At 35.8% G+C, this 26,128-nt stretch overlaps 2 protein-coding genes across 7 annotated transcripts; both read right to left on the bottom strand.

The window, feature by feature from the left end:
• Positions 1-13,494: 13,494 nt before the first annotated feature.
• LOC105634319 (small ribosomal subunit protein RACK1) lies at positions 13,495-15,744 on the bottom strand. Its single transcript, XM_012217152.4, has 2 exons — positions 14,756-15,744; positions 13,495-13,773 (listed from the first exon to the last, which is right to left on the bottom strand). Exons 1-2 carry the CDS (start codon positions 15,641-15,643, stop codon positions 13,672-13,674), a joined length of 990 nt encoding a protein of 329 aa, XP_012072542.1. The 5' UTR covers positions 15,644-15,744; the 3' UTR covers positions 13,495-13,671.
• A 1,449-nt stretch (positions 15,745-17,193) lies between these two features.
• LOC105634320 (RNA polymerase II subunit B1 CTD phosphatase RPAP2-like protein) lies at positions 17,194-24,816 on the bottom strand. Of its 6 annotated transcripts, none has more exons than XM_020679373.3 (7): positions 24,380-24,816; positions 20,482-21,133; positions 19,643-20,305; positions 18,988-19,181; positions 18,647-18,910; positions 17,786-17,944; positions 17,194-17,531 (listed from the first exon to the last, which is right to left on the bottom strand). In XM_020679373.3, exons 2-7 carry the CDS (start codon positions 21,065-21,067, stop codon positions 17,433-17,435), a joined length of 1,965 nt encoding a protein of 654 aa, XP_020535032.1. In that variant the 5' UTR covers positions 21,068-21,133; positions 24,380-24,816; the 3' UTR covers positions 17,194-17,432. The 6 variants fall into 6 exon arrangements, with proteins under 6 accessions (XP_020535032.1, XP_012072544.1, XP_037497751.1 ...); XM_012217154.4 differs by having other exon boundaries at positions 20,482-21,130; XM_037641823.2 differs by having other exon boundaries at positions 20,482-21,125.
• Between the last annotated feature and the right edge of the window lie 1,312 nt (positions 24,817-26,128).

Genomic DNA, 26,128 nt, shown 5'->3' with positions numbered 1-26,128 from the left:
GAAATTCAGATTGGATAACAGTGGAGTCTTATTTTATGAAGACAGAGTTGTTTTACCACAGATAGGGGAGCTTAGACAAAAGATTCTGCATGAAGCCCATAACAGTCCATATACAATGCATCCAGGTAGTACCAAGATGTATCAGGATTTGAAGAAAGGCTATTGGTGGCCGGGCATGAAGAAAGATATCGGAAATGTTGTAACAAGATGTTTAACATGTCAACAAGTAAAAGCAGAACATCAATTGCCATCTAGGTTACTTCATCCAATAACAGTGCCAACATGGAAGTGGGATCAGATCACGATGGATTTTGTTACTGGATTACCTCAGACGCAGCGGAAGCATGATGCAGTATGGGTGATCGTGGACAGATTAACTAAGTCCGCACACTTTCTACCAGTCAGGATGGACTATTCTCTGGACAAGTTAGCAGATATTTATGTGAGCGAAATAGTTCGACTACATGGAGTTCCATCATCCATTATATCGGATCGTGATCCAAGGTTTACATCGAAGTTTTGGGGTAAACTGCAGGAAGCATTAGGGACGAGATTGCATTTCAGTACTGCATTTCATCCTCAGACAGATGGCCAATCAGAGAGAGTAATTCAGATCCTGGAAGACATGATGAGATCATGTGTTATAGAATTTGAAGGCAGTTGGGACAGATATGTACCTCTCATGGAGTTTGCCTACAACAACAGCTACCAATCAAGCATTAAGATGGCACCATATGAAGCATTGTATGGTAGACAATGTAGAACACCTGTGTGTTGGACAGAACTGAGTGAGAAGAAGATTTTGGGTCCAGATTTGGTTAGAGAACAGAAGAGAAAGTGGAAATCATCAGAAAACGGCTGAAAGAAGCAAGTGATCGACAGAAGTCTTATGCTGATTTAAAGAGAAAGGATATTGAGTACTCGATCGGTGATAAGGTATTTCTGAAAGTTTCACCATGGAAAAAGATCCTAAGGTTTGGACGAAAGGGTAAGCTTAGACCTAGGTTCATTGGTCCATACGAGATTGTTGAACGTGTAGGACCATTAGCCTATCGCCTAGCGTTACCTTCAACCTTAGATCGAATTCATAATGTCTTTCACGTATCCATGTTAAGGAGATACAAATCAGACCCATCACACGTGTTATCAGCAGAAGAAATTGAAATTCAGCCGGATTTCACTTATGAAGAAGAACCAGTTCAGATCTTAGCCAGAGAAACTAAAGAATTGCGGAACAAGAAAATAGCATTGGTAAAAGTTCTTTGGAGGAATCATAAGACAGAAGAAGCAACTTGGGAATCTGAAGAGACCATGCGACAACAGTATCCGCAGTTGTTCACAACAGGTAAACTTCGGGACGAAGTTTTTATTTAGGAGGGGAGAATTGTGACATCCTACCGAGTCGAGTCTTAGCATGGAGTCGAGTTGAGTCGAGTTGAACCAAACCCGGTTGGGGTAGAATGGGTTATTAAGTGGAGTTACTTGATTGAGAGAAAAGATTAAAGCACATGGGTGAGGATTGATTTGCATTAAAAGATTGAGCTTGGGTATTAAGTTGTAGCCTGTTAATAATTGAGGTACCATTTAGAACTTTTACACACAAAGTCATGGATCTTTTAGAGCCTACCCGTGCATACCCATTTCACGTTCCCATTTTCATGTTTATCTTCATCTTCTTCCTTTCCTCTTCCACCTTCCTTTCAATTTTAATGGTAGTTAAGCCTTAACTTCAATTTTCTTCTATCCAAGTAAGTAAACCTTCTTGAAGTTCATAATTGAATCATTTGGTGCTATTATTTTAGAGTTCATAAGAATTCTTATTTATAGGTGAAGGGAGTTCTAAGAGTGTAGAGAAAAGAAGCTAAAGAGGAGCTCAAGCTTTTGGAGTAAAGGTTTGATATCTCTTGTTATTTTCCATTTCCTTTGCATGAGAATTGTGTGGTGTGTTGCTAATTACTTCATGTTGAGTGGGAGGACTGGTAATGGTGAGAAAACAGGGGAAAACAGGGGAAGTATTGAATAAATGAAGTGAATATTGAGTTTATGTTGAAACAGGTTTTGCTGGAAATTTTACCAGTAACTTCATCTTGATTTTGACCCCATTTAATGATGGAATTAGGAAGTGTCATAGAAGAGTTCTTTGTTCCTCTATGTGTTAGCTTTACATGGGTTTTTGAATCATCCAAATCGGAGTTGTATACTGAGAGATATGACCAAAAGAGTACAGACAGTGCAGGCTGGAAGCGCGCGCGAATTGCATGACGAGTTCGCGTTGCCTTCTCGCGCTCGCGAATTTGAACTACGCGCTCGCGACTTTCACCTGAAACTCTTTGACTCTCATTTGGCACATCTCGCACTCGCGACTTTCAAGTACGCGCTCGCGACTTGTGCACGCAAACTCTCTGACTTTCATTTGGCACATCTCGCACTCGCGACTTTGAAGTACTCGCTCGCGTACTTGGCCCTTGGCCTGTAAGTGCTCACGACCTTCATCGCGCGCTCGCGAATTTGGCCTGGAAACTCACTGTCTCTCATTTGGCACTTCTCGCGCTCGCGACTTTCAAGTACGCACTCGCGACTTGTGCCCGATAACTCACTGTCTCTCATCTAGTGCATTACGCGCTCGCGACCTTGCAAGGCGCGCTCGCGACCTTGCAAGGCGCTCTCGCGACTTGTGTTTTTATGCATTGTGGACTTCATTTTCAATGCAATTGTATTCCTTTGCTTCACTTATATGCCTCCAATCATTTTAACATCAAATACAACATTAGAACATGTATCAAAACAACATGCAAGCATGCAAATGATGTGAAATCAAATAAACATTATGAATTATGAAGTTATGAACTATGAATATGATGTTGTGTGATATTATTGACATACCAACATTATGCTCCATTGAGGTTAGGTAGAAACCATGTAGATAAGGCTATGTCGCGACATAGGATAGCAGATCTGCACCTCATACAGTTTGATACTCCGGCTACAGGCCGTTGAGTGGATATGATTATATGGGCCATAGCAGCCAAGCATACAGTATTCATCCAGTTTCATACAGTTTTTCTTATCACTTCGGTTTCACTATAACCTTATGGAGCCATACAGATATCTTGACATAATATTTCATGAATTATACAGTATTATAAACAGTACAAAAGATAATCAAAGTATCATGATGTGTGTGCTTATATGTGCCATATGTGTTTACATGGTTCTTTCTATACATGTATATATGTTTAATTGTTCTTTATCTATTGAGATATCCACTGAGCTTTATTTGCTCAGCGAGTTACCTGTTTAACTCGCAGGTTTTGAGATTGGACAGTAGAGAGTCGGCTTACAACTGCTGCAGTTCATCTGTAGAAGACTCAGTCTTCAGGGTAGCTACTCATTTTAATATGTATCTTTGTCTACCCTTTTTATGGCATGTACAGGGCACTCAGTTGGGCCCATTTCATTTTGACACTAGTATCATGTTTTGTAAATATTAATTACATTATTATTGATATTATATTCAATATACATTATGATTTCAGCATGTCAGACCATACAGTCAACCAGTTTGTAGCGTCTCGGTCCGGTTCATTCGGGTTTACGGGTGGACCGGGAAGGGGTGTTACAACCGGTGCTCCCCAAGGTGATACACTGGGTCTGATAAAGCCTTTATCCAATAACTCCTGTAGCTGAATCTTTAACTCTTTTAGCTCTGCTGGTGCCATTCTGTAAGGTGCAATTCATACTGGTGCTGCTCCAGGATAGACATCTATGGTAAACTCCACTTCCCTCCTTGGTGGTAACCCTGGTAACTCTTCTGGAAATACATCTGGATAATCACACACTGTTGGTATATCTTGCACTTCTGACTGTTCTTTCTCTGCTTGTAATGCACATACCAAGTATGCTTCACAACCCTTCTGAATTAATCTCTTTGCTGCCATGGCTGATATCACATTACCCAGAAAATCTCACCGATTCCCGACTACTGTAATCTCTTCCCCTGCTGTTGTATATAATGTCACCCTTTTCTTTGCACAATCAACTATAGCCTGATGTCTGGATAGCCAATCCATACCCAGAATAACATCAAATTCTCTAAATGGCAACTCCATCAGATCTCCTGGAAACTCTTTTCCATGAATAACAATTGGACATCCTTCGACCACTGTATGAGTTTTTACTACATCTCCTAATGGATTTGTAACCACCATACCCTGACTCACATATGCAACTTTTAACCCTTTAACCCAAGGTTTAGGTACACTAATGTATGAATGAGATGAGCCAGGATCAATTAAAGCATAAACTGTATGATCACATAAGGAAAACTCACCAACTATTATATCTGGAGCTTCCTCATCTTCCTTGGTTCGCATAGCATAAACCCTGGCTGGACCTCTCGTATCAGGTCTGTCCACAGTCTCTGATTGCTGTCTCTGCCCTCCGGAGCTCTCACCTCTACCTCTGCCTGCTATGAACTGTGTAGGAACTTTTGCCCTCTTCGGACAATCCTTCTTCTGATGGTCTGATGCTCCACATATCCAACATTTACCAGTCACTAACCAACAATCTCCACCATGCCGTCTGCCACAATGCTCACAAGGTGGAAAAGTATAACCGGCTGACTCTGCACCTCTACCGGTGCCTCTACCAGTTCCTCTGCCTGAACCTCGACTACCACCGGCAGAACTAGCCACAACTGATACCGCTGGCATGTTAGCACCCCTAGCTGTGCCTTGGCTAAAGGAAGGTCTAGCACTAGCTGAACTACTAGCACCTCTGAATCTCATGCTTTCTGACTGATAGGTACTGGGTGCACTCTGAGTCTGGTCTCTCCTCTGCTGAGACCGCTGACGTCTGGTACGCTGACTGGCCTGAATTCGCTCTATCTCCTGAGCTGCCTCTACCAAAGCTGAGAACTCTCTGAATCTGGAAGCTACCACTCCCATCTGAATCTCATCATTCAGGCCTTCCTGAAACTTTTTACACCTTTCGGCCTCTGTAGTCACTATCCCCTTACCATACCTGCTGAGTCTGGTAAATTCTCGCTCATATTCGGCAACTGACATTCTGTTCTGCCTCAGGTATAAGAATTCTTTCCTTCTTGCATCTAGGTAAGCCTCTATGATGAACTTTTTCTTGAATTCATCTAAGAAGAATTGCCATGTACGCTGCTCTGCTGATACCCGCTGCTGAACAGTAGTCCACCATGTATATGCCTCATCTATGAGCAAGGATGTAGCACAAATCAACTTGTCCTCTGGTGTACATTGTAATTGTTCCAGAACTCTCGATGTCCCATCTAACCAATACTCAGCTCTTTCTGGATTATCATCCTTGTTAGCACCAAATTCTTTCGCCCCATATTTCCGAAGCTTCTCTAGTGGGGGCTTTCTTTCTCTTTCTACTACTATTGGTGCTTGAGGTATCACCCCTGCAATCTGTCGAAAAGTATCCGCAAGTTGCTTTAACAATACCTCTTGACCTGGTGCTATTGGAGCCTCACCCTCCACTGGCCTGGAGGCGTGTGACTCACTCTCACCTTCCTGTGACATCCTCCTAAAAGAACAACAACTGCTTAGTTCGTCAGGGTAGACATGGCATGTACACTATACTGACTGATGCATGCAAGCCCGGGGAAACTAAACCTAGGGCTCTGATACCAAAATTTGTAACACCCCTTCCCGGTCCACCCGTAAACCCGAATGAACCGAACCGAGACGCTACAAACTGGTTGACTGTATGGCCTGACATGATGAAATCATAATGTATATTGAATATAATAGCATGCTGATGTTGTATACAAAAATAATGTAATTTATTATTACAAAACATGATACTAGTGTCGAAATGAAATGGGCCCAACTGTGTGCCCTGTACATGCCATGAAAAGGATAGACAAAGATACATATTAAAATGCGTAGCTACCCTGAAGACTGAGTCTTCTATTGATGAACTGCAGCAGTTGTAAGCTGACTCTCTACAGTCCAATCTCAAAACCTGCGAGTTAAACAGGTAACTCGCTGAGCAAATAAAGCTCAGTGGATATCTCAACAGATAAAGAAACAATTAAACACATACATGTATCATGTAAACACATATGGCACATATAATCACACACATCATGATACTTTCATGATACCTTGATTATCTTTTGTACTGTTTATAATACTGTATAATTCATGAAATGTTATGTTAAGATATCTGTATGGCTCCATAAGGTTATAGTGAAACCGAAGTGATAAGAAAAACTGTATGAAACTGGATGAATACTGTATGCTTGGCTGCTATGGCCCATATATAATCATATCCACTCAACGGCCTGTAGCCGGAGTATCAAACTGTATGAGGTGCAGATCTGCTATCCTATGTCGCGACATAGCCTTATCTACATGGTTTCTACCTAACCTCAATGGAGCATAATGTTGGTATGTCAATAATATCACACAACCTCATATTCATAGTTCATAACTTCATAATTCATAATGTTTATTTGATTTCACATCATTTGCATGCTTGAATGTTGTTTTGATACATGTTCTAATGTTGTATTTGATGTTAAAGTGATTGGAGGCATATAAGTGAAGCAAAGGAATACAATTGCATTGAAAATGAAGTCCAAAAATGCATGAAAACACAAGTCGCGAGCGCGTACTTGAAAGTCGCGAGCGCGTAAAGCACCAAATGAGAGACAGTGAGTTATCGGGCACAAGTCGCGAGCGCGTACTTGAAAGTCGCGAGCGCGAGAAGTGCCAAATGAGAGACAGTGAGTTCCCAGGCCAAATTCGCGAGCGCGCGATGAAGGTCGCGAGCGCTTACAGGCCAAGGGCCAAGTACGCGAGCGCGAGATGTGCCAAATGAGAGTCAGAGAGTTTGCAAGCACAAGTCGCGAGCGCGCACTTGAAAATCGTGAGCGCGAGAAGGCAACGCGAGCTCGTCATGCGATTCGCGCGCGCTTCGCGTGTTCCAGCCTGCACAGTCTGTACGCTTTTGGTCATATCTCTCAATATACAACTCCGATTTGGATGATTCAAAAACCCATGTAAAGCTAACACATAGAGGAACAAATAACGCTTCTATGAAACTTCCTAATTCCATCATTAAATGGGGTCAAAATCAAGATGAAGTTACTGGTAAAATTTCCAGCAAAACCTGTTTCAGTATAAACTCACTCTTTACTTCATTTATTCAATACTTCCCCTGTTTTCCCCTGTTTCTCACCATTACCAGTCCTCCCACTCAACATAAAGCAATATGTCTCAATAGCATCACACCACACAAATCTCATACAAAGAAAATGGTAAAGGAAAAGAGATATCAAACCTTTACTCCAAAAAGCTTGAGTTCTTCTTTAACTTCTTTTTTCTACAATCTTAGAACTCCCTTCACCTATAAAGAAGAATTCTTATGAATTCTAAAATAATAGCACCAAATGATTCAGTTATGAACTTCAAGAAGGTTTACTTACTTGGATAGAAGAAAAGTTGAAGTTAAAGCTTAACTACCATGAAAATTGAAAGGAAGGTGGAAGAGGAAAGGAAGAAAATGAAGAAGATGAAGATAAAGATGAAAAATGGGAAAGTGAAATGGGTATGCACGGGTAGGCTCTAAAAGATCCATGACTTTGTGTGTAAAAGTTCTAAATGGTACCTCAATTGTCAACAGGTTACTACTAAAGACCCAAGCTTGATCTTTTAATGTAAATCAATCCTCACCCATATGCTTTGATCTTTTTCTCTCACTCAAGTAACTCCACTTATAAACCATTCTACCCCACCCGGGTTTGGTTCAACTCGACTCAACTCGACTACTCAACTCTATGCCAAGACTCGACTCGGTAGGATGTCACAAAAACTCATTGATTCTCCTTTATATATATAACTAGGAGAAAGCCTGCGCAATGCACGATTGCTTTATCATCGGATTATATATTATATTTTTTTGAGATTAATAATGAATTATAGATCCTTTGTGGAAAAATTAAAAATTAATCTAAACAACTTTAAATTTAATTTAGCAATACAATTTAAAAAATATAAATTATTTTATATACATATATTCTATTTATAGATTTTTTTTAACTTATCTAAAACAATTGCATAGTAATTTTTTAAGGTAAAGTTGCCTAATAATAATAATAATATAATAATAATAATCATAATAATAATAATTGCCTAGTGATGTGCAATATTAAGTAAATATCCTCGTTGATAATGAAAAAAGATTTATCATAAAGCTGATCACACATATATATACACAGGAATCAACTTGAGCTAAAAGAGAAAAAGAGAGAAAATTCTGTGATGATTCATAATCATATGCAAATCAATACTTACTCCTTCACTCTGTACCAACAGCAAAAAAGTGAAAATATGAGCATGGTTACACTATAAATCCTCTTAATAAGGAAATAAATCAAGATTAAATAAAAAAATTCTAATCGTATTTTATATCATTTTCTCGCTTTCTTTATGCTTCTCTCCCGCAAACCATTATAGAGTAAAAGAAAAGTTTTCAAGATTGTAAATAAACTATTAAAGAAATTTTCAATATTCTTTGATACGCTGAGAGAAAGAGAAAAATAAAAGAGAACAATTCACATTGCCGAAAGTATATAAACAATAATTTTTTATGAATTTTCTATTGATCTCCATCTGCATCTTGAAATAAAAATAACATGTATAGAAATAGAAGTTGATTTAAGAACAATACAATAATATATTTGAAAATAAAAAGAAAAAAACAAAAAGAAAATATAATGCCTCATTTTTCTGTGTATGAAATAATAGTTTATCGATATGTGAATAGTACCACTGGTCCGAGAATTAATATTATTTTGGTCCGGAAAATTTGCTATACATGTTTTATATTTTATTTAATATTTTTGGAGTATGTATACATGATTTTTATGGGTAGAAAGTAAGTAATGAATTTATTTGGAGAATTTAGATAATTAGTGAATAGTGAATTATGGTGTTTTATTAATTAAGGAAATTTGAGGAATTATTTTTATGGAGTGAATTTAAGAATTTTGTGGAGATAAATAATATTTTGAAGGAATTTAATTGGAGAATATTTGTAGCCATTAGATTAGATGACTATTGACTCAATCCTAGCCATCCAATTATGGTAAAAGACCAAAACTCCCTTTAGTTGCTTTATATAAGTCAGCCTTCAATAATTGAGCAACAACTTTCTGTTTTCTTCTTCTTCTTCTTCTCCTCCTTAGGCGTCACTTCCTCTTCTTCTTCTCCATGTTTTTTCTTCAATTCTTACTTACTAAACACATCAAATACACTCCATTAAACCTTGATTCAGTGATTAATCTTAGAGAATTGAGCTTGAATAGTGTTTTTGGGTGATTAATTTCAAGAAATTTGGATATTCTCTACTTAAACCAAAGGTCGGAGAACCCTAAGGCAAAGCTAAAGCTTAGAAAGCTTTAATCTAAGCTTGCTAAAGCTTATTTTAAGGTTAATGTTTATAAATACACTTACTTTGTTTCAATTTTTGATTTTATGAATTCCTGTGACATCTCGGCTCGGCAAAGCGATCCTAAGAGGGCGGGTAGAGCCAAGCTTCTGGCTAGCTTCTAGGATGGCAAGCTAGCTAGGGTAGTGGAATGCAAGATACAGGAATGAATCGAATCATATATCGAAAAGGGGGAAACTAATCATTAGATGTGCCTTTTAGTGGAATGGCTGGAGAGTTGGAAGAACTCTAGGGTGAAGCATGCTCGCTTAACGAAAATCCTAGGATAAATGACCTCTTAGGAAGTTTTTCACTTCACCTGTGAGACAAAACCGTGTGGGTCTTGCCAATCTTGTATAGGGGATTTGGCTTGATCCAAAGCGGACAATTCCTCTGGTGATTAGAGTCAGGCATGACAGTTGGTATCAGAGCCAGACCCCCTCCAATAGTTGTATGGTTCGAGGACGAACCACGAGGAAGCTGGTGGGCCTATGACATCTGGACCCAGCAAAGCGATCCTAAGAGAGCGAGTAGAGCGAAGCTCATGGCTAGCTTCTAGGATGACAGGCTAGCTAGGGTAGTGGAATGCGGGACACAAGAATGAATCAAAATATATATCGAAAAGGGGAAAAGTAATCACTGGAGGCGCCTTTTGGTTGAATGGTTGCAGAGTTGGAAGAACACTTCAGAATTAAGCGTGCTCGCTTAACGGAAATCTTAGGATGGGTAACCTCTTGAGAAGTTTTCCATTTCACCTGCGGGGCAAAACTGTGTGGGTCTTGCCAATCTTGTATGGAGGATTTGACTTGATCCAAAGAGGACAATTCTTCTGATAATTAGAATCGGGCGTGATAGAAAATAGCGAAAAACTATAAAAATAAAGAATAGAGAATTAATATGCAGTGAACCAATAAATTATGATGGGTGCGACCAAATTGGTTAACTACTTTACAACCTTAGCTTGCTTATATAGATAAAAATAAAATTCAAAAATTTTTAAAATTACATATTTTTGAATTTCAAACCAAATATAAATAAGTTTTTAAATATTAAAAAATACTGATAAGATATGTTTTATTATCTTAACCAATTATATATATATATATATATATATATATATATAAGATTTGAAATTTCAAAAGTTATTAGTAAAAGTTATTTTTTAAGTGGTTCAATCATAATATAATTAAATAATAAATAAATTCAGAAATTCCTATAAAATGGAAAAAAGAATGTAAATAAACTCAGAAGTTCCTAAAAATTAGAAAAATAGAATGCTCAGTAGAGAAAACGCCAACTCAGCTATTTTTAAAACATTCTCTGTTTCATATATATATATATATATATATATAATATGATATGACAAACTAAAAGCAAATAGTTAATTTGTTTAGTAGTTAACTGGTTATTAGTATAAATTTTTATCAAACGAATTGGTATTAAGCAAGGAAAATCTAACGGTACAAAATAATTTATGTACCAATACAGAAAATTAATGGTCTTTACCATATATCAAACTTTAAAAAGAAAAAAAAAAGTCAAAGGTGAGAGATAGAAATCTTATATCTAAAATATCCGTAAAAAATTAAAATTTCTTTTTTATCCTTTTTCTATTTACCTTCCTCTTTGTTATTCCTATCACAACTACCACCTCCACCAACTTCTATCACAATTTCTTTATGTCCATCAACTGAATCTCAAGAAATGAATTCCAGAGAAACAAAACTCTATCAAATATCCATCTCAATTTAATTAAAAAATCAAACTTTGAATAGCAAGATATAAAAATTTGATTTTCTTCTCCTTTGTTGCAGAGTAGATGCGGAATCTGCTTGCAGAGTAGAGAGTGGGCAAAGAACAACTATTTTTACAGCGGAATGTAGCCATGTGTTTCATTTCTCTTGCGTAGTTGTACGTGAAGAAGCAACAACTTATTTGTCTTGTATGCAAGGCCACTTGGAAAGTAACTGGCTTTGCTCTCTATTCACTATAAACCACCAGAAATCAAGAAAGAAGATGATAAAATCAAAGAGCTTTTAAAAATCAAGAAATTGAGAGTCTACAATGATGATAAGCCTCTAATGTCTCTTTCTTCTGATTCTCTCTTTAATTATATACCAGAATGATGCGACAACTAACTCATGACTTTTAAGGCTTTTTTGTTAACCCTGCTCCAGTAAAAATTGATAGTAATCACATCATAGTTAATCGTACAATTTAGAGGTCAGTTTATTGCCGGAATCTGCCATTGTGATGGTTGAGAGGAGTCTGTATGCAAATTGTGGTGCTTAAGGTGAGAGCGCCACCGTCTCCGGCAGTCCATCGACCATCTATTGATTTAGTCATTTTCCCTAACGTTAGCGAGAGAATGTGTGCGGGGCAGGGTGAAATCGCAAATAATGAACGTGCAATACGATTGAGTATATCCTCATTGAATTCCTCGGATTGTTTATCAATTGTAGCATTCTCAGCAAGCTCCAAGCAGTTGTTGCTGTTGAAAGGATGATGGCAGAAGGAAGGAGATCGTCATGTCGGATTGTTGGTGCGCTTGGGATACTATTTATTTATTAATGAAGGGTATTTTTATCTTTTTCTTCTAAGTATTTAACGGAAATATAAAATATGAATGGAAGAATCAAATAGTGTAATTGAAATAAAAATTAAGAATATTTTAATGTATTTTTAAAAATATAAGAATACACTAATTTCGGCTTATATTTTTTCAATGGTATTAAAATGCTTTTGACTAACTCAGTGATTGAAAATTATATATATATATATATATATATATATATATATATATATATATATATATACAGTCGTGTACTTGTGCATATTAATCTCTTTCCATCAATACCAAAAATACCCCATATCTACTTCCCCATTTTTCTTTCAATTAAGGATGGACATTCGGTCGATTCCGTTAATCGTTTACCGAATTTGCATTTATCGATTTATTGAGTATTTACTGCTTACCGAACGATTTAAATATTTATCTAATTTACCGTTTACCAACAGAGTTTTACTGTTTAATGACCAATTTAATTTATCATATAAAAATTGAATTTTTTTAAAAAAATCAAAATAATATTATTTTGAGTAAATTGGTAAATCAATTCGGTAAATCGGTAATTACCGAAGATTGTCCACCCCTAATAAATATGTATTCATGCCTTCAATCCATAACCTTTGTATGGATTGGTTGTTTTATTATTGTACGTTATATTTTATAAATTGTATGTAGCATTTTATTAAAAGATTTGTTTTCCCACACGTGTTATAGAAATTGTAACATTATTAATTTATTTTAAATAATTATAAAATTTGATTAATTATATCTAATTTTAATTATGTTTATAATTCAAACAATTTAATTATTTAACAATAAAATATAATTTTAATTTTAATTGTACAAAAGATAGAAAAATAAAAAGAACTTACAAGATTCTGATATTGATATATAAGAATCCAAATCACAAAAAAAAAAAAAATGTTGTTTTAATGTACAAAACTCGTAATATATATATATATATATATATATATATATATATATATATATATATGTATGTATGTGAGCAAACACGAGAAAGGGATGTGATCAATATGGAAAGAGTCCATGAGTTAATAATCTTGCATTTATCACTTGATGCAACAAGCAAGTAAAACTATTTGGATAGAACAAAAAATTTCACATGCATTCCGTCCGAGGAATTCAAATTCACCAAAAAATATATATAATTAATGAGAAAACAACATTGGACTTTTAAAATTCAAAAGGAAAAGAAATAGTAAGATGAATTTGTTTGAAGACTGAAAATATACACAGCACCCCACCCCCGAGTCATCAAATGAATAATTGAAACAGTTCGATTTCTCGTCATCAATTATGAGAAATTTCCCCACACCTCAAGGCAGGCCTAAAGGTTACCGTTTTCAAAGACTCAAAATTGCCAATGCCAGTCAATTACACATCAAAAATCTCAATTTCGTAACCAACTAATTATGAAAGACATTCCACCTAACATGTGATCCAAAGAAAAGGCCTCAATGCCATATATAATATCCAAATTAAACAAAAAAACAAAGATCCAAAACACTTTCAACAAAATCTTAAATAGTTTTTTAAGCTTCAACTACTACAAAGAAGATAATTTGTTTCGAATCCAAAACAAAAAAGCAATCTTCACTACTACTAATTTCTCCTTAGTAGCGTCCAATCCCCCAGACTCTAACAACACCATCTGTATAACCACTGAACAAGGTACTTCCATCTGCACTCCAGTTCAAGCTTGTGCAGTAGATGTTCTACAAAAGCAACAGAAATTATTTGATAAACAATTACTCCATAATCATTATCCTAGATAGTAAGATAATACTCAATCTTAGTGCAATTGGAACATAAAAGGGACAAACTTTCCCATAGAAGAATATGAATCCAGCAAGAACATAACATCACACTCAACTAGACCTAATCTACATATATTCATATGGTTCAACATGACTTGGGAAAACATGTAACATAATATCATTAGAATGAGTATGCAATTATGAATATATTGGTCCAAGAACTGAAAAAGAAATAAAAACAATAAAGCATACTAGAAGAATCCATCTATAAATAAACACAATATATTAACTGCAAGCAGCTACAACAATCAAAATAATATCATTCGTTTAGCCACACGCAACAAATTCATATAAACAGTGATGAAGCTTTAGCTTTAAACAATTTCAAGCAGACAAATATCTTTCGACACTCTAAAGAGCTGTCAACCCAGAAACAAAATTGGAACACAATTACAAAAAACAAGCAAATTCAAAGTCAAGCCATCAAATGCAGAAAACTGCAAAGAAATAGAAAACTTTTAACAAAGCTACTAAAGTATTAATCCTGGAAACACTCAACCAAGAGGAAGTACAAAATCATAGCTCAATGTGACCAGACTCCAACCAGCAGAATATATGAAGCAACCAATACATTCAAGAAGATATAATAAAGCATGACCTAGATGATATGAAGTGAACAATACCATAAGTCATAACAGAAGTTGGAATGCATTTCTCAATAACCAGAATGTACATTGATAAAATGCACAATCAACAAAACACGGTATAACAGGGAACGCACCAAAAAAATCCCACTGACAACACACATCTCATTTACCATGTAAGAGTCAATAAAATGCATAGAGTTTAAAAGCATAAAAATAAATGATATAGAGAGCTAAGGCGTTCATTAGATAATGAAAATCAATAATAACATAAATAATAAAATAAGAAAATATACCTTCTTCTTGATACTTGTACCGGTGGCAGTGCTGCCTTCGGATTTCTCAGCCTCAGCTTTGAGGTCCACCTTCAAGTCCTCCACTATGCTCTTGCTCTCCAGATCCCAGATCTTGATGCTATGTTCTGTAGCTGCACATAGCCAATACCTGTTAGGACTGAAACACAGAGCATGGATGACTGCACCAGCATCAAGATTGTAAAGCCTCTTTCCCTCTGCCAAATCCCAGAGCAAAATCACTCCATCTTTCCCACCACTTGCGCACAAAGACCCATCAGGCGACACAGCAACAGTGTTAACATAACCATTATGCCCTGCCAAAGTGCATCGCAGCTTACAGTTAGTCAAATTCCAAACCTTCACAGTTCGGTCCCATGAAGCAGAAACAATAGTAGGCTGATGGGTATTAGGGCTGAAACGAACACAGCTAACCCAATCACTATGAGCATCACCATCCTGAATTGTGTACTTGCACTCTCCAAGAGTATTCCACAACTTAATCGTACGGTCACGAGAGGCCGATACGATTTGACGATTATCAATCGAGAATGCAACAGATAGTACATCCTTAGTATGGCCTACAAAACGACGAGCAGAAACGCCAGCAGCAAGATCCCAAAGACGGAGTTCGCCGTCCCAGGAGCCGGAAAGAGCAAACTGACCATCCGAAGACAGAACAACATCCTGGACAAAGTGAGAATGACCGGTGAGGCGGCGGCGGGGGACACCGTAGGTTTTCTCTTCCTTGGTGAGGTGCCAGAGGATGATTGACTTGTCCCGAGAAGAGGTGACAATCATGTCAGAGTTGTCGATGGGGGTGGCGATGGCCGTTACCTGATCGGTGTGGGCTCTCATAGTGCCGCGAAGAACTAAACCCTCAACCGCCATTGTTGTTCTTTAGGGTTTGCTCTAAGAATTGAGATAGAGATAGAAGGGCTAAGTGGCACAGAGAGACTTAGAGAGCGAAACGACTCAAACGTTGAGTATTTATAGTGTGCAAAGGAAAATTAGGGTTTTGGCATTCGGCTTTTTTGAGTTTTATTTATTAGGGTTTGGAGAAACAGTTACTTGGACAAAGCTAGAGAAATGGTTTGTCTTCAGTTTTGGGCCAATATGGGCTTGCTTGTTTCAACGAGCCCAATCAAAATTTTAATTTTTTTCTTTCATTTTTTTAGCATATAACGTATCAAATTTGTAATTTGATTAAAAAAAAATTTTTAGATGAATTTTTGTTCAAATAATAATAAAAAATAACAATGATTTTAGAAATTCCTGTTATAAAATTATTATTGTTATTATTAAATAATTGGTAAAATGGAATTAAAATTTGATACTACGAATTAAGTTCCTTTCTACAAAAAATTTTGAAAAACTAAATTCTATATTGATAATTTTTTAGCTAAATTTCAATTAAAATAAATTAATAAACTATCCAGATAATTTTTTTAATTTAATGTGACGAATCAAATTTCAGTTGTTATTATGAGATGGAAAATGATAATTTTAGTGCTTAAACTTTTTTATCATTATTATTTTCAAGTCTGGCCAAAAAATGTTTACAATGAACTTATTAAAATTTGCAATTAAGAAGGTGTTTGTATCAACTAATTCATGTAGCTAATAGTTGTTAGTGATTCGTACTCGACAATTAGGTTGTAGGTGTTTGGTAAACTTTTCAATCGATTATGTTTTGGCAATTTTTCATATCAATTGGTAGATGTTTATATTTACTTATTCGGACTTTATTGGCCACTTAAAAATAATTCTTAGTGTTTTTTTTTTTTTCAAATTAATATTTTTTTAATGATTATTTCATTTACAGTTATTTAAAAATAAAAAATTAAGTGATTTCCAGCGGTTCGTGCAGCTATACAGTATTTGATATTTTATTTAAAGTGTAAGGTACATGCATGAGTAAAATTGCTAAAAAAATTAAAGTGAATACAATACATGGACATTATGATTTACATACATTACATATAACTGAAAATTTTATTCTAATTATGAGCAAATTATTCATACAATAAACTTGAAAGAAATGTTATTATAGTGTTTAGTGTGGCTGATTGAAACAGTGAAAGCATACTATTATATGCAAGGGAGAAAAAATTATTTAGAATTTATATCCCTTCGAAGTAATAAATTGAAGTATAAAAATATATATCATCCTATAAAGAAAAAAAAAAACAGTATTTACCATCTTATCTTATTATTTCAGAGTCATTGATTGGCTGAGAGATGCAAATTTTATCTAAGTGCAATATGAATTGTGACTTTAATCTAAGTGCAAGCATTTCATTTTTATTTCTTTTTTTTTTTTTTTTTTTTTTTTTTTTTTGTAAGATATGCTTTTAAGTCCATTAATTACACATAAAGATACAAGCAGACAAGTAATGAGACACTATTTTTTTTACAGAAATTACTTCGCTTCTTCTGCATTGATATAATCATCATTGTATGGTTATTTTTCATTTTTGTTGGTTAGGAAGATACACCTGAACCGGCGCAAAACCCTTTCCAAAAACAATTTCGATTCAAAGCACTGAAATTAGTGTCTATGCTATAACTCCATCATTCTCCAAGACCATTGTCAGAATCATTGTTCAAAACAGAGATCATCAATCTTTGATGCCACTAATCAAAATTTTTCCATGGAACTGATGAAATATTCAAGACATTATGCTCCACTCCGTGCTCGAGGGTCTCGGCCAAGAGGAATCATGAGATCCTTCATAACCTCATATTCTTCTGCACTTATCTGGGCACCATCCAACACCTATTTGGCCAACAACACCAGAAATAAGTTCCATTCCAAAAGGGTAATAAGTTCCCCAGATTTCAAAATTTATATAATCACAAGTCTTAAAAGGATGATCTGATGCAAACCTATCAACATAGTCTCTAAAGCAACGAATTCTAATGTCCCATCTATGCAAGTAAACATTAAAATATCATTCTAATATCCCATTCGATTTTCAATCTTGATATTTTAACAGGAATTAAACCAAACATAAATATCTAGAGTCTCACCTGGTGAAGCACCATCCTCCTATTAGTCATGTATGAAGTAAGTGCAGGAATCCTGCACACAGAGAGAGCTTCAATAAAGAGAAAAGCTGTGACTTGCCACTGTTTCATTCTGAATGGGGGAAGTGCATCAACAAAAGACATCGTATCCAACAAGCGCCCCTGCATTAAAAATTTCTCAGGTCAGTTTGCAATCAAAAGCAATTGTTTCTATCAAGTTTGTGGAAGAGAAATCAATAAACTGTATAAAAGCTTCTCAGGGCACACCTGTTGAAAATTATAACAAATTGATAGGCACAGCACAAGCATAACAGCTTACCAGTTAAAGCCGTGTTTTCATAACTAAAGACGCATGATATTTCAACATGGTTTTAGCGAGAGAATAATTTACTAAAAGAACTTGCAAACAATGATGAGCTGATGATAGTAAGAAGCAATTAAAGGAAATGTAGAACATGACTTGGGTAAGGAAAGGAAGCCCACTCCAACACCTATATTATTTAACAGCATGAAACTTCATCACCCATAAAATCTAATAATATTATCATGGAAATTATATGCTGGAAAGGGAAAACAGATATGGGATAACAAATTATGAAGGCTAGCAGATCACAAGCAATGATGGGAATAATGCATTTTGGTTCCAAAGATTTTGCTTTTTGAGGACCAGGAATAATTAAGATACGGTCCAATAGAATTAAAATATTTGGAATACGATCCAATAGAATTAAAAAATTGGAATCTTGATAACCAAAACTAGAACTTATCTTTTGCCTTTTTAGTTTTACTTTTAAGGTACGCATTACTACAAGTCCCTTGACATAATACTCATTGCAACAAAAGAATAGTTCCAAGAAAAAGTACCGCTCCTTGCTCCAGTGTAGATATTGGTATTGGCAGCCTGAGATCAGCAACAACTCCAGGAAAAGCCCGAGAAAGACAACCCTCAACAGTAAGCTTGATTTCAGAAGAACGACCATCTCTCAAGACAATCTTTTGAGGGTACTCCCTCCCATTAACAGATAAATAATCTTCATGGGCAGTTTCATCTCTTCCATATATAAAAGCCAAGGAAGATGAAGTTACCCAAGCAAATAGTGCCATCCACATTGTTGCAAAAGGGGATAACTGAAACAGATAGGGTAAGTATAAATCTAAATGGTGGACTTACACACAAACAGTTTTAAACTCAATTACAGACTTACCATCAAACTAAATCCCTCCGGAGGAGCATCATACCATGAATCCTCGGAATCAAACAAATCAGATTGTTCAACAGCAGGTTTTGCTGGCCACTTAAGAGAAGCAGATTCTCGTTCAAGCATATCAGCAATATCCGTGGAATCCCCAGGAGCCAAATGATGTGGTTGTGGTAATACGATGACTCCAGCTTCAGACACTGAATATATATGCCAAGATACGTGAGGAACATGAAGATTTAGATAAAACAATCCTTAAATTATGTGTATAAACAGATAATTTAATTGTGATAATGACCGACATGAACCATAATCCCCCAATTCTGAAAGTTTCCTCTGAAGTACACTTGCACCTCTTCAGTTTAAAAAATATGCTTACGAACTCATTATAATTTCATGAACCAGACTCTTTTATAATAATAAACCTAAGTGGCAAAAATATTAAATATTCTAAAAGCATATCAATTAAAAAGTAGCTGAGTTTTAAAATCAAAGAATTAGAATTTTATAATTCTGAACCCCCAGACCAAACTATTGTGCCCTTAATAAAATTAAGGAATTAGAGTGCACGTTTTCAAAACAAGTGGGATGCAAGTGTATTTTATGCAAAACCTCACTTTGCATTTGTAATTAACAACAATAAATGTGAACAGAATCATACTAGCATCATTAACATCAGCATCTCCAGATGCAACAGCTTCTGCCGCCTGGCTCAATGCTATTGCACAGGCTTCCGCTGATTCAAAACGCAACATGTTATCATTATTGTTCTCCAAACTGTCTAAAATCTCAAGACCAGACTTTGTATCTTCCATTTCTCTAACCTCACAAAGATTTCTACTTTTAGCGTTATCAAATTTCTCATCAGCCCAAGTAACAGAATGAACAGATTTCTTTGCACCAGAAGGTTTAAGAGAGGGTTTGAGCATAGATTCACTTAAATTAGCTGCTTGCTTGGCTCCCGATTTCTCTTCAGGTTCAGCATTATTCATACTGGAACCGGTTTGAGAGTAATTTGAAGCTGAAAGCAGGTCTTTATCACTAAGTTCTTCTTTAATGATTTGTTTACTCCTCCCTCCTTTCGATTTTCTTGATGTCTTAACAAAAGCATGCTTTCCAGGAGAAGACGACTGAGCCTCTGAGCCTTTGTGAGTTTCTTTCCCCCTTTGTTCTTGTAATTTCATATCAGAGCCAGTGCTAATTGAACCAGAGGGAGCTTTTGAAATGCTGTACTCATCTTTAGTTATTATAGTGCTCATAAAATCCATGTCATTAAAGAAACATTCTTGCTTATTGACTGGTTTGGTACTGATAGCTTTTGATGCTGCAACATATAATTCAAGCTCACTTAGGTATATCAAGATAAAATAATTTCAAGAAACATTGTCATCAGGAAAACAAAAAGTTAACAATGCAGGGGAAACTTTTATCATTTATTATTATTTTTTGGAAAAGAATCATTTTTCATAACAAGAGGACCAATGACAGAACTTTTGATACCTTCTTTGGGATTTTTGAATGATGAACCCTTGAAGTCACGATCTCTTTGTGGAACATAGCCTTCAATTGCATTTGATGGACCAATCCACTCTTCCAATGATACCTCACCCACATTACTTTCTATCTTCTCTTGAATCTTCAAATTAGATAACCCTAAGTCCCCATTTTCTACCAAATTTTTCGAATCCAAGCTCAAATTATTGAACATCCTTAAGATCTCATCAAGTTTCATTGGATTTAAAACTGAGCATCTCTCTTCTTGTAAGCTGCCTGCAAAAGCTCGACTATTAACAATGCAACTGGAAGAGCAATACATGTATGTCTCATGTAGATCGTAAACCTTATGCTCTTTCAACGAAATGCGATATCGGCCCTTGTAAGGACGATCCAATGGCAGGGAATTGTTGCAAAGCGGATAACCACACAGGTTTGCTATTGATCGCTCTGTAACAACATCTTCGTAGTCACTACGAGACATCAAAGATCCAGCTGTAAATAGCTGATCTTCATTTTTAATGCCTTCAAGAAGGGAAAGTTGGAGCTTATGAACAGTGTCTTTAACAGAAATTGATTGATCCTTTGCCATTGGAGAAGATCTTATGAAGAACAGATGACAGTTGACTGTATTGACGAGTTAACCTTGACTGAGCTGCTAGAATAGCATAACATCAGAATTGCAAGCAAGCAAAACAAACAATAATTGCATTGCTAAATCATGCCATATAGAAAAAAAAAAAAAAAAAAGAACATTTCCATCTGGATGATCCAAATATTTGAAACGGATATGAAAATCACAATTGAATGTCATCACCTGCAGAGACAATCGATTTCAATTAAAGCTGTAAAACAAATTTTTATCAATAATTCAGAGACATCATATGCAATTTTTTAGAAATAAACAGCTATATCAGAACCAAGCTATGCACAAGTGATAAGGCTAAAAAATTGAAAGAAAGCAAGTAAATTCTTAAGGAACTATATATACAATATCATACAAGAGATAAACCACAAAACGGAGGCCAAAGTTTTGCAAGCAGGCGTGTAGAAAGAAAAATAAAGTAAGTGAATAACTTTAATGCAGACTCATAGGAATTTATCAAAGCGGGCTTGTAGAAGCCAATGTTTGTATATGGTGATTGACAATATAGAGTTCCTTAAAAAGCCAAAGACAAGGCTATTTGAAAAACAAACTCATTATTAGCATAAAATCATCCATCTCTCTTTCTCCATGAAAGAGTTTATTCTACTAACACAAGACATAATCTGCATTAATTTCTCACAAAAGAAATCACTAAAGTTATAGAAAAGAAAAGACTCACTTATGTCACTGAATTAATATGGAATGAAAGTAATAGTTGATTTACTTGCAATTTATCTTAACTTCATTATTCCATAACTTCATATTTTTTACAAACTTATTATTAGCATAAATCATTTGTCTCTCTTTCTCCATGAAAGAGTGTATTTTACAAACACAAGACATAATCTGCGATAATTTCTCACAAACGAAATTGTTAAAGTTATAGAAAAGAAAAGACTCACTTATGTCACTGAACTAATATAGAATGAAAGTAATATTGAATGCAAGTAATAGTTGATTTACATGCAATTTATCTCAACATCATTACCCCATAACTTCATATTTATCTTCACTAACAACGAAAGCAGAAGTATAATTCATACTTTTGCCCTCCAATCGGTTCACAACTACAATTAAATCCAGTCAACAATATTTTCAACTAACGAATACTTACAAAACTGAAAACTCAGATGGTTAACGATAAATCCTTCATTATAAATATACAATTATTGGAAGTTAATGGCAATTGATAACCAAAAGACAGGTTTTGCACAATCTAATGCATTACTTCGTAATGGCCACTACTACCTCACCGATAATGTTTGGTGTGGGATTTGTCTATACACAATAAAATGCTGCCTTTCAAAGGCTTATTATAATTAAAGGATTACCAATTGGTTGAGTAACTTTATAAATATTAGTCCTATAATTAATAATTTCTGATACCAAAATGAACAAACAAATCTTTCATAGAAGCTGCAGCCCTCAATACTTTTAGGTATGAATAATACTCAATACTACTCACATTACTATGGGATAAAAACAACTCTTATTTCAATTCTGGTTTCCTGTAGCAGCTGAAGGATTAAACCTTCATTAATACTAATTTACTAAAACAAATTGGTAATTATTTCACTTCCATCCTCACTCCGGCAGAGTCTCCCCTAAAAATTCAATCATCTACCTATTAAATTTACAGAAAACAATATAGAAAAATCATTTTGGCCGTCCAATGGCCTAATCAATCTCAATAAGAAATCCATCCGCCAATAATTCATCAATAACTCACATTTAAATTCAAGCAGCCAAATCAAATAATAACATTAATGTAGATGCTCCATTACCTTGCCACTGATTAGCTAAGATTTATAACAAGCAAATTGTATCTCACTTCGGTTCACCACCCGAGCATGGCCATTAATCAATCATTCAATTATCATGCTATCTTATATAATTAACCTTATATTTTCAATACTTCTAAAACTATAACTAGTAAATAAACTATAAATTAAATAGTTAAGGTTTAAATTCAATAACTAAAGTTGTCACCTTATAAATGATTGTCCCATATCGAATCTCTTTCAATTTTATGCTTTACAGAACCAACTTTGATTATAGCCCTTTGCTTACATTCCTCCCCTACCAATAGAGCTATAGTTTATGCTAAACAATTTACAAATGACTACATCTAATAACTAAGTATTGGCATAATGACCCTTTTTGTACATGATTTTTAAGGTTCTAAATTGATTCTTAAAATGCCATTCCACCCTTGAATTGCTATTCAACATGTGCTTATAACTAAACAACTCACATTTCAACTTCTAGGCACTATTTACTAAGATCTTACAAGTTCTTAATTATTTTTTGATTAAAAGGGGTCAATTGCCAACACAACTACTTAGAAATTCTAAGATTGGATCATTTATTAGTTCATCAAAAAATTAGGAATCAACATAAAAGTGAAACGAATCATCTAGCTATGGCTGGTTTCAATTCAAATCGTAGCAAAACCCCTTCATAGTTGCTGCCATCACAAGAAACTTTCAATTTCTCCACCAAAGTTCACAAGGTATATATTGAAATGACCAAAATCTCTCTAGAACAACTATGGTATTTATTTTCATAATGACTCAGTAATCTAGTTGGATTTTAGCATAAATAGGTTTTAGGAACCCTAACCTTATGGTTCGATATTTTTTCGCAATAGAACACAAAACTGATTGCAAAGATTGGTATAAGAGGAAGGGTAAGGCCGTCCTTGACTCATCTAGTGCACTAAAACTCGCGGGCGGAGGCGTTGGTGGCCGGAGTCGCGAACTGCCCTCCTCTCGCTTGTCCTTTCGCGCAATAGAGGGTCAAACAGAGCAGAATGATTAAGAAAATATAAGGGTAGAGTCACAAAAAGTGACCGGAGGTGGTGGTCGCCTGTTGATTGGCCAGAGGTGGTGGCGCTAGTAACCGGGAGCGGGCTGGGGTTCATGGAGAATTAAGAGCGATCAAAGATCGCTTGAAGGAAGAAGAACGAAGAGGATTGTTGATGATTTTTGGTTCGGTTCGTATTAATTAAGCAATATCGGTTTGATTCGTCAAAAAGTTCTAGATTTAATTTATCCCTCCTCGTCTGATTCAAGTTCATTTCGTCTCATGGTTTTCTCTAGGCCTTTCCTTGGGCTGGGTTGGTTTAGAGTGGTTTTTGGGTTGGTTTTGGTACTTAGCTTGTATGTCACACCGGGGCACAGTTGGGATTGGGCAAAGTTTGAAAGCTTTATCTCTAATTCTACTAAGCTTTCTATTGCAGCTATTGAGCGACCTTACCTTGGTGCAGGGATTGACTCTTTTTTTTGGCATCCGTCGGCTTCGGGAAACTTCACTGTGAGATCTGCTTATGAGTCTCTTACCGCCCCTACATCGCCTTCTCCTAATCTCAACTGGAAGCTGATTTGGAAGTGGTCAAGCCCTGAGAGAGTTAAAATGTTTCTTTGGACTGTTCTCCATGGTGGGTTACTGACTAATGTTGAGAGGCAACATTGGCATTTGGCTGTTAATTCTTTGTGTCCTTTATGCTCTATGGCGCCTGAGTCACTTTTTCATTTGTTGCGGGACTGTGTTGTGGATAAAGTTGTTTGGTGTAGGTTTATACCAGTGAGCATAAGCAATGAATTTTTTTAGCCTCCTTTTAATTTCAAGAATTGGTTTCTAAGGAATTTAGGTGTTCGTAATGAGATGGTAGAAGGGGTTCCTTAGCCTGTGTTCTTTGGGATTCTTTGCTGAAAATTTTGGAAATATAGGAATCAAGTGGTGTTCAAGGGAGCCACTATTAGTGTTGATTGTTTGGTCAAGGATGGTGTGGCTTTTGTTGGTCATGTTCCTGATGTTTATCAGAAGGTGCTGGTTTCGACTCACTTGGCTTCAAATTCTTCTATCACGTTGGCTTCCTCCCTGTTGGAAAAAAATTACGCAAAATCCCTAATAAGTCAGAAAATAACACACAATTTGATAACGAAATTCGGCCAATCTTGCCTACGTCTCCAGACTGCCACATATCTTTTATAGGAGAAAAATAAATAAAGTGTTTACATACACTCACAACCCTCTTTCAAGAATACACGAAAAATTAAGCTTAATTTTTCTTCTTGAATAATCACTCTATTTTTCTCTCTCACAATTGCTCTCTCACAATTGATCTCACTCTCTCTGTCTTGTTTGGTGTATTAAACGGAGGCAAATCCTCTCCTATTTATAGGAGAGAAATATGAGAGAGCCGTGTATAACTCATTCACGGTTTTCCATCTTTGTCAAAGTTGCTTGCCAACTTTCAACTAATTTTTTTTCCTTTTCATCACGTGTGTGGGTACACCTAACTTTGATAATCTCCCACTTGAAGACTGATTTCAATCTGTCTTCACACATTAATTTTGCGGCAATCTTCTCTGGTCTGTTATTCTAACAGGCCAACTGAAGTCGAGCACAACTTCAGTTTGTCAATGGTCACCGCTTTTGTTAACATGTCAGCTGGATTCTTGTTTCCTTGAATCTTCTCTAACTTTAGCACATCATTCTCAAGCAGAGACCTGATGAAATGATATCGAAGACCAATGTGTTTTGTTCTAGAATGGAATGTTGAATTCTTTGCCAAATGTATTGCACTCTGACTATCACTATACAAAATATTCTTTTTCCGCATGAATCCCAACTCTGTTAACAAGCCTTGAAGCCATATCATCTCTTTGCTGGCTTATGTCACTGCGACATACTCAGCTTCTGTGGTGGATAGGGCTACAATCTTTTGTACCTGTGACATCCAACAAACAGCTGTAGTACCAACAGTGAAAATATAACATGTGGTGCTTCTTCGGTGATCAATGTCGCCTCCATAGTCGGCATCTACATAACCTTGTACTTTTAGTTCTCCTTTACCAAAGTACAAACACTTCTCAGTAGTGCCTCGTAGATACCTCAAAATCCACTTTACCGCTTCCCAATGAGTTTTCCCTGGTTTTGACATATACCTGCTAACAACTCCCACTGCATGGCCAATATCTGGTCTCGTACAGACCATCGCAT

This window comes from Jatropha curcas, chromosome 8, assembly GCF_041381405.1.
Source record: "Jatropha curcas cultivar XTBG-Jc1 chromosome 8, XTBG_Jcur_1.0, whole genome shotgun sequence".
Lineage (NCBI taxonomy): Eukaryota > Viridiplantae > Streptophyta > Magnoliopsida > Malpighiales > Euphorbiaceae > Jatropha > Jatropha curcas.
The sequence above is the reverse complement of the archived record's forward strand: the minus strand, read 5'-3'. Positions and strand labels throughout refer to the sequence as shown.

Bases quoted from the DNA above. Each gene is read 5' to 3' on its own strand.
- LOC105634319 (XM_012217152.4), bottom strand. From the start codon at position 15,643: ATGGCGGTTGAGGGTTTAGTTCTTCGCGGCACTATGAGAGCCCACACC. The intron at 13,774-14,755 runs GTATATTTTCTT...TTGCTTTTGTAG, and splicing joins GTACAAGTATCAAGAAGAAG to AACATCTACTGCACAAGCTT.
- LOC105634320 (XM_020679373.3), bottom strand. From the start codon at position 21,067: ATGGCAAAGGATCAATCAATTTCTGTTAAAGACACTGTTCATAAGCTC. The intron at 20,306-20,481 runs GTATCAAAAGTT...TATATGTTGCAG, and splicing joins ATTCAAAAATCCCAAAGAAG to CATCAAAAGCTATCAGTACC. The intron at 17,945-18,646 runs GTACTTTTTCTT...TTTTTAATGCAG, and splicing joins CTACACTGGAGCAAGGAGCG to GGGCGCTTGTTGGATACGAT.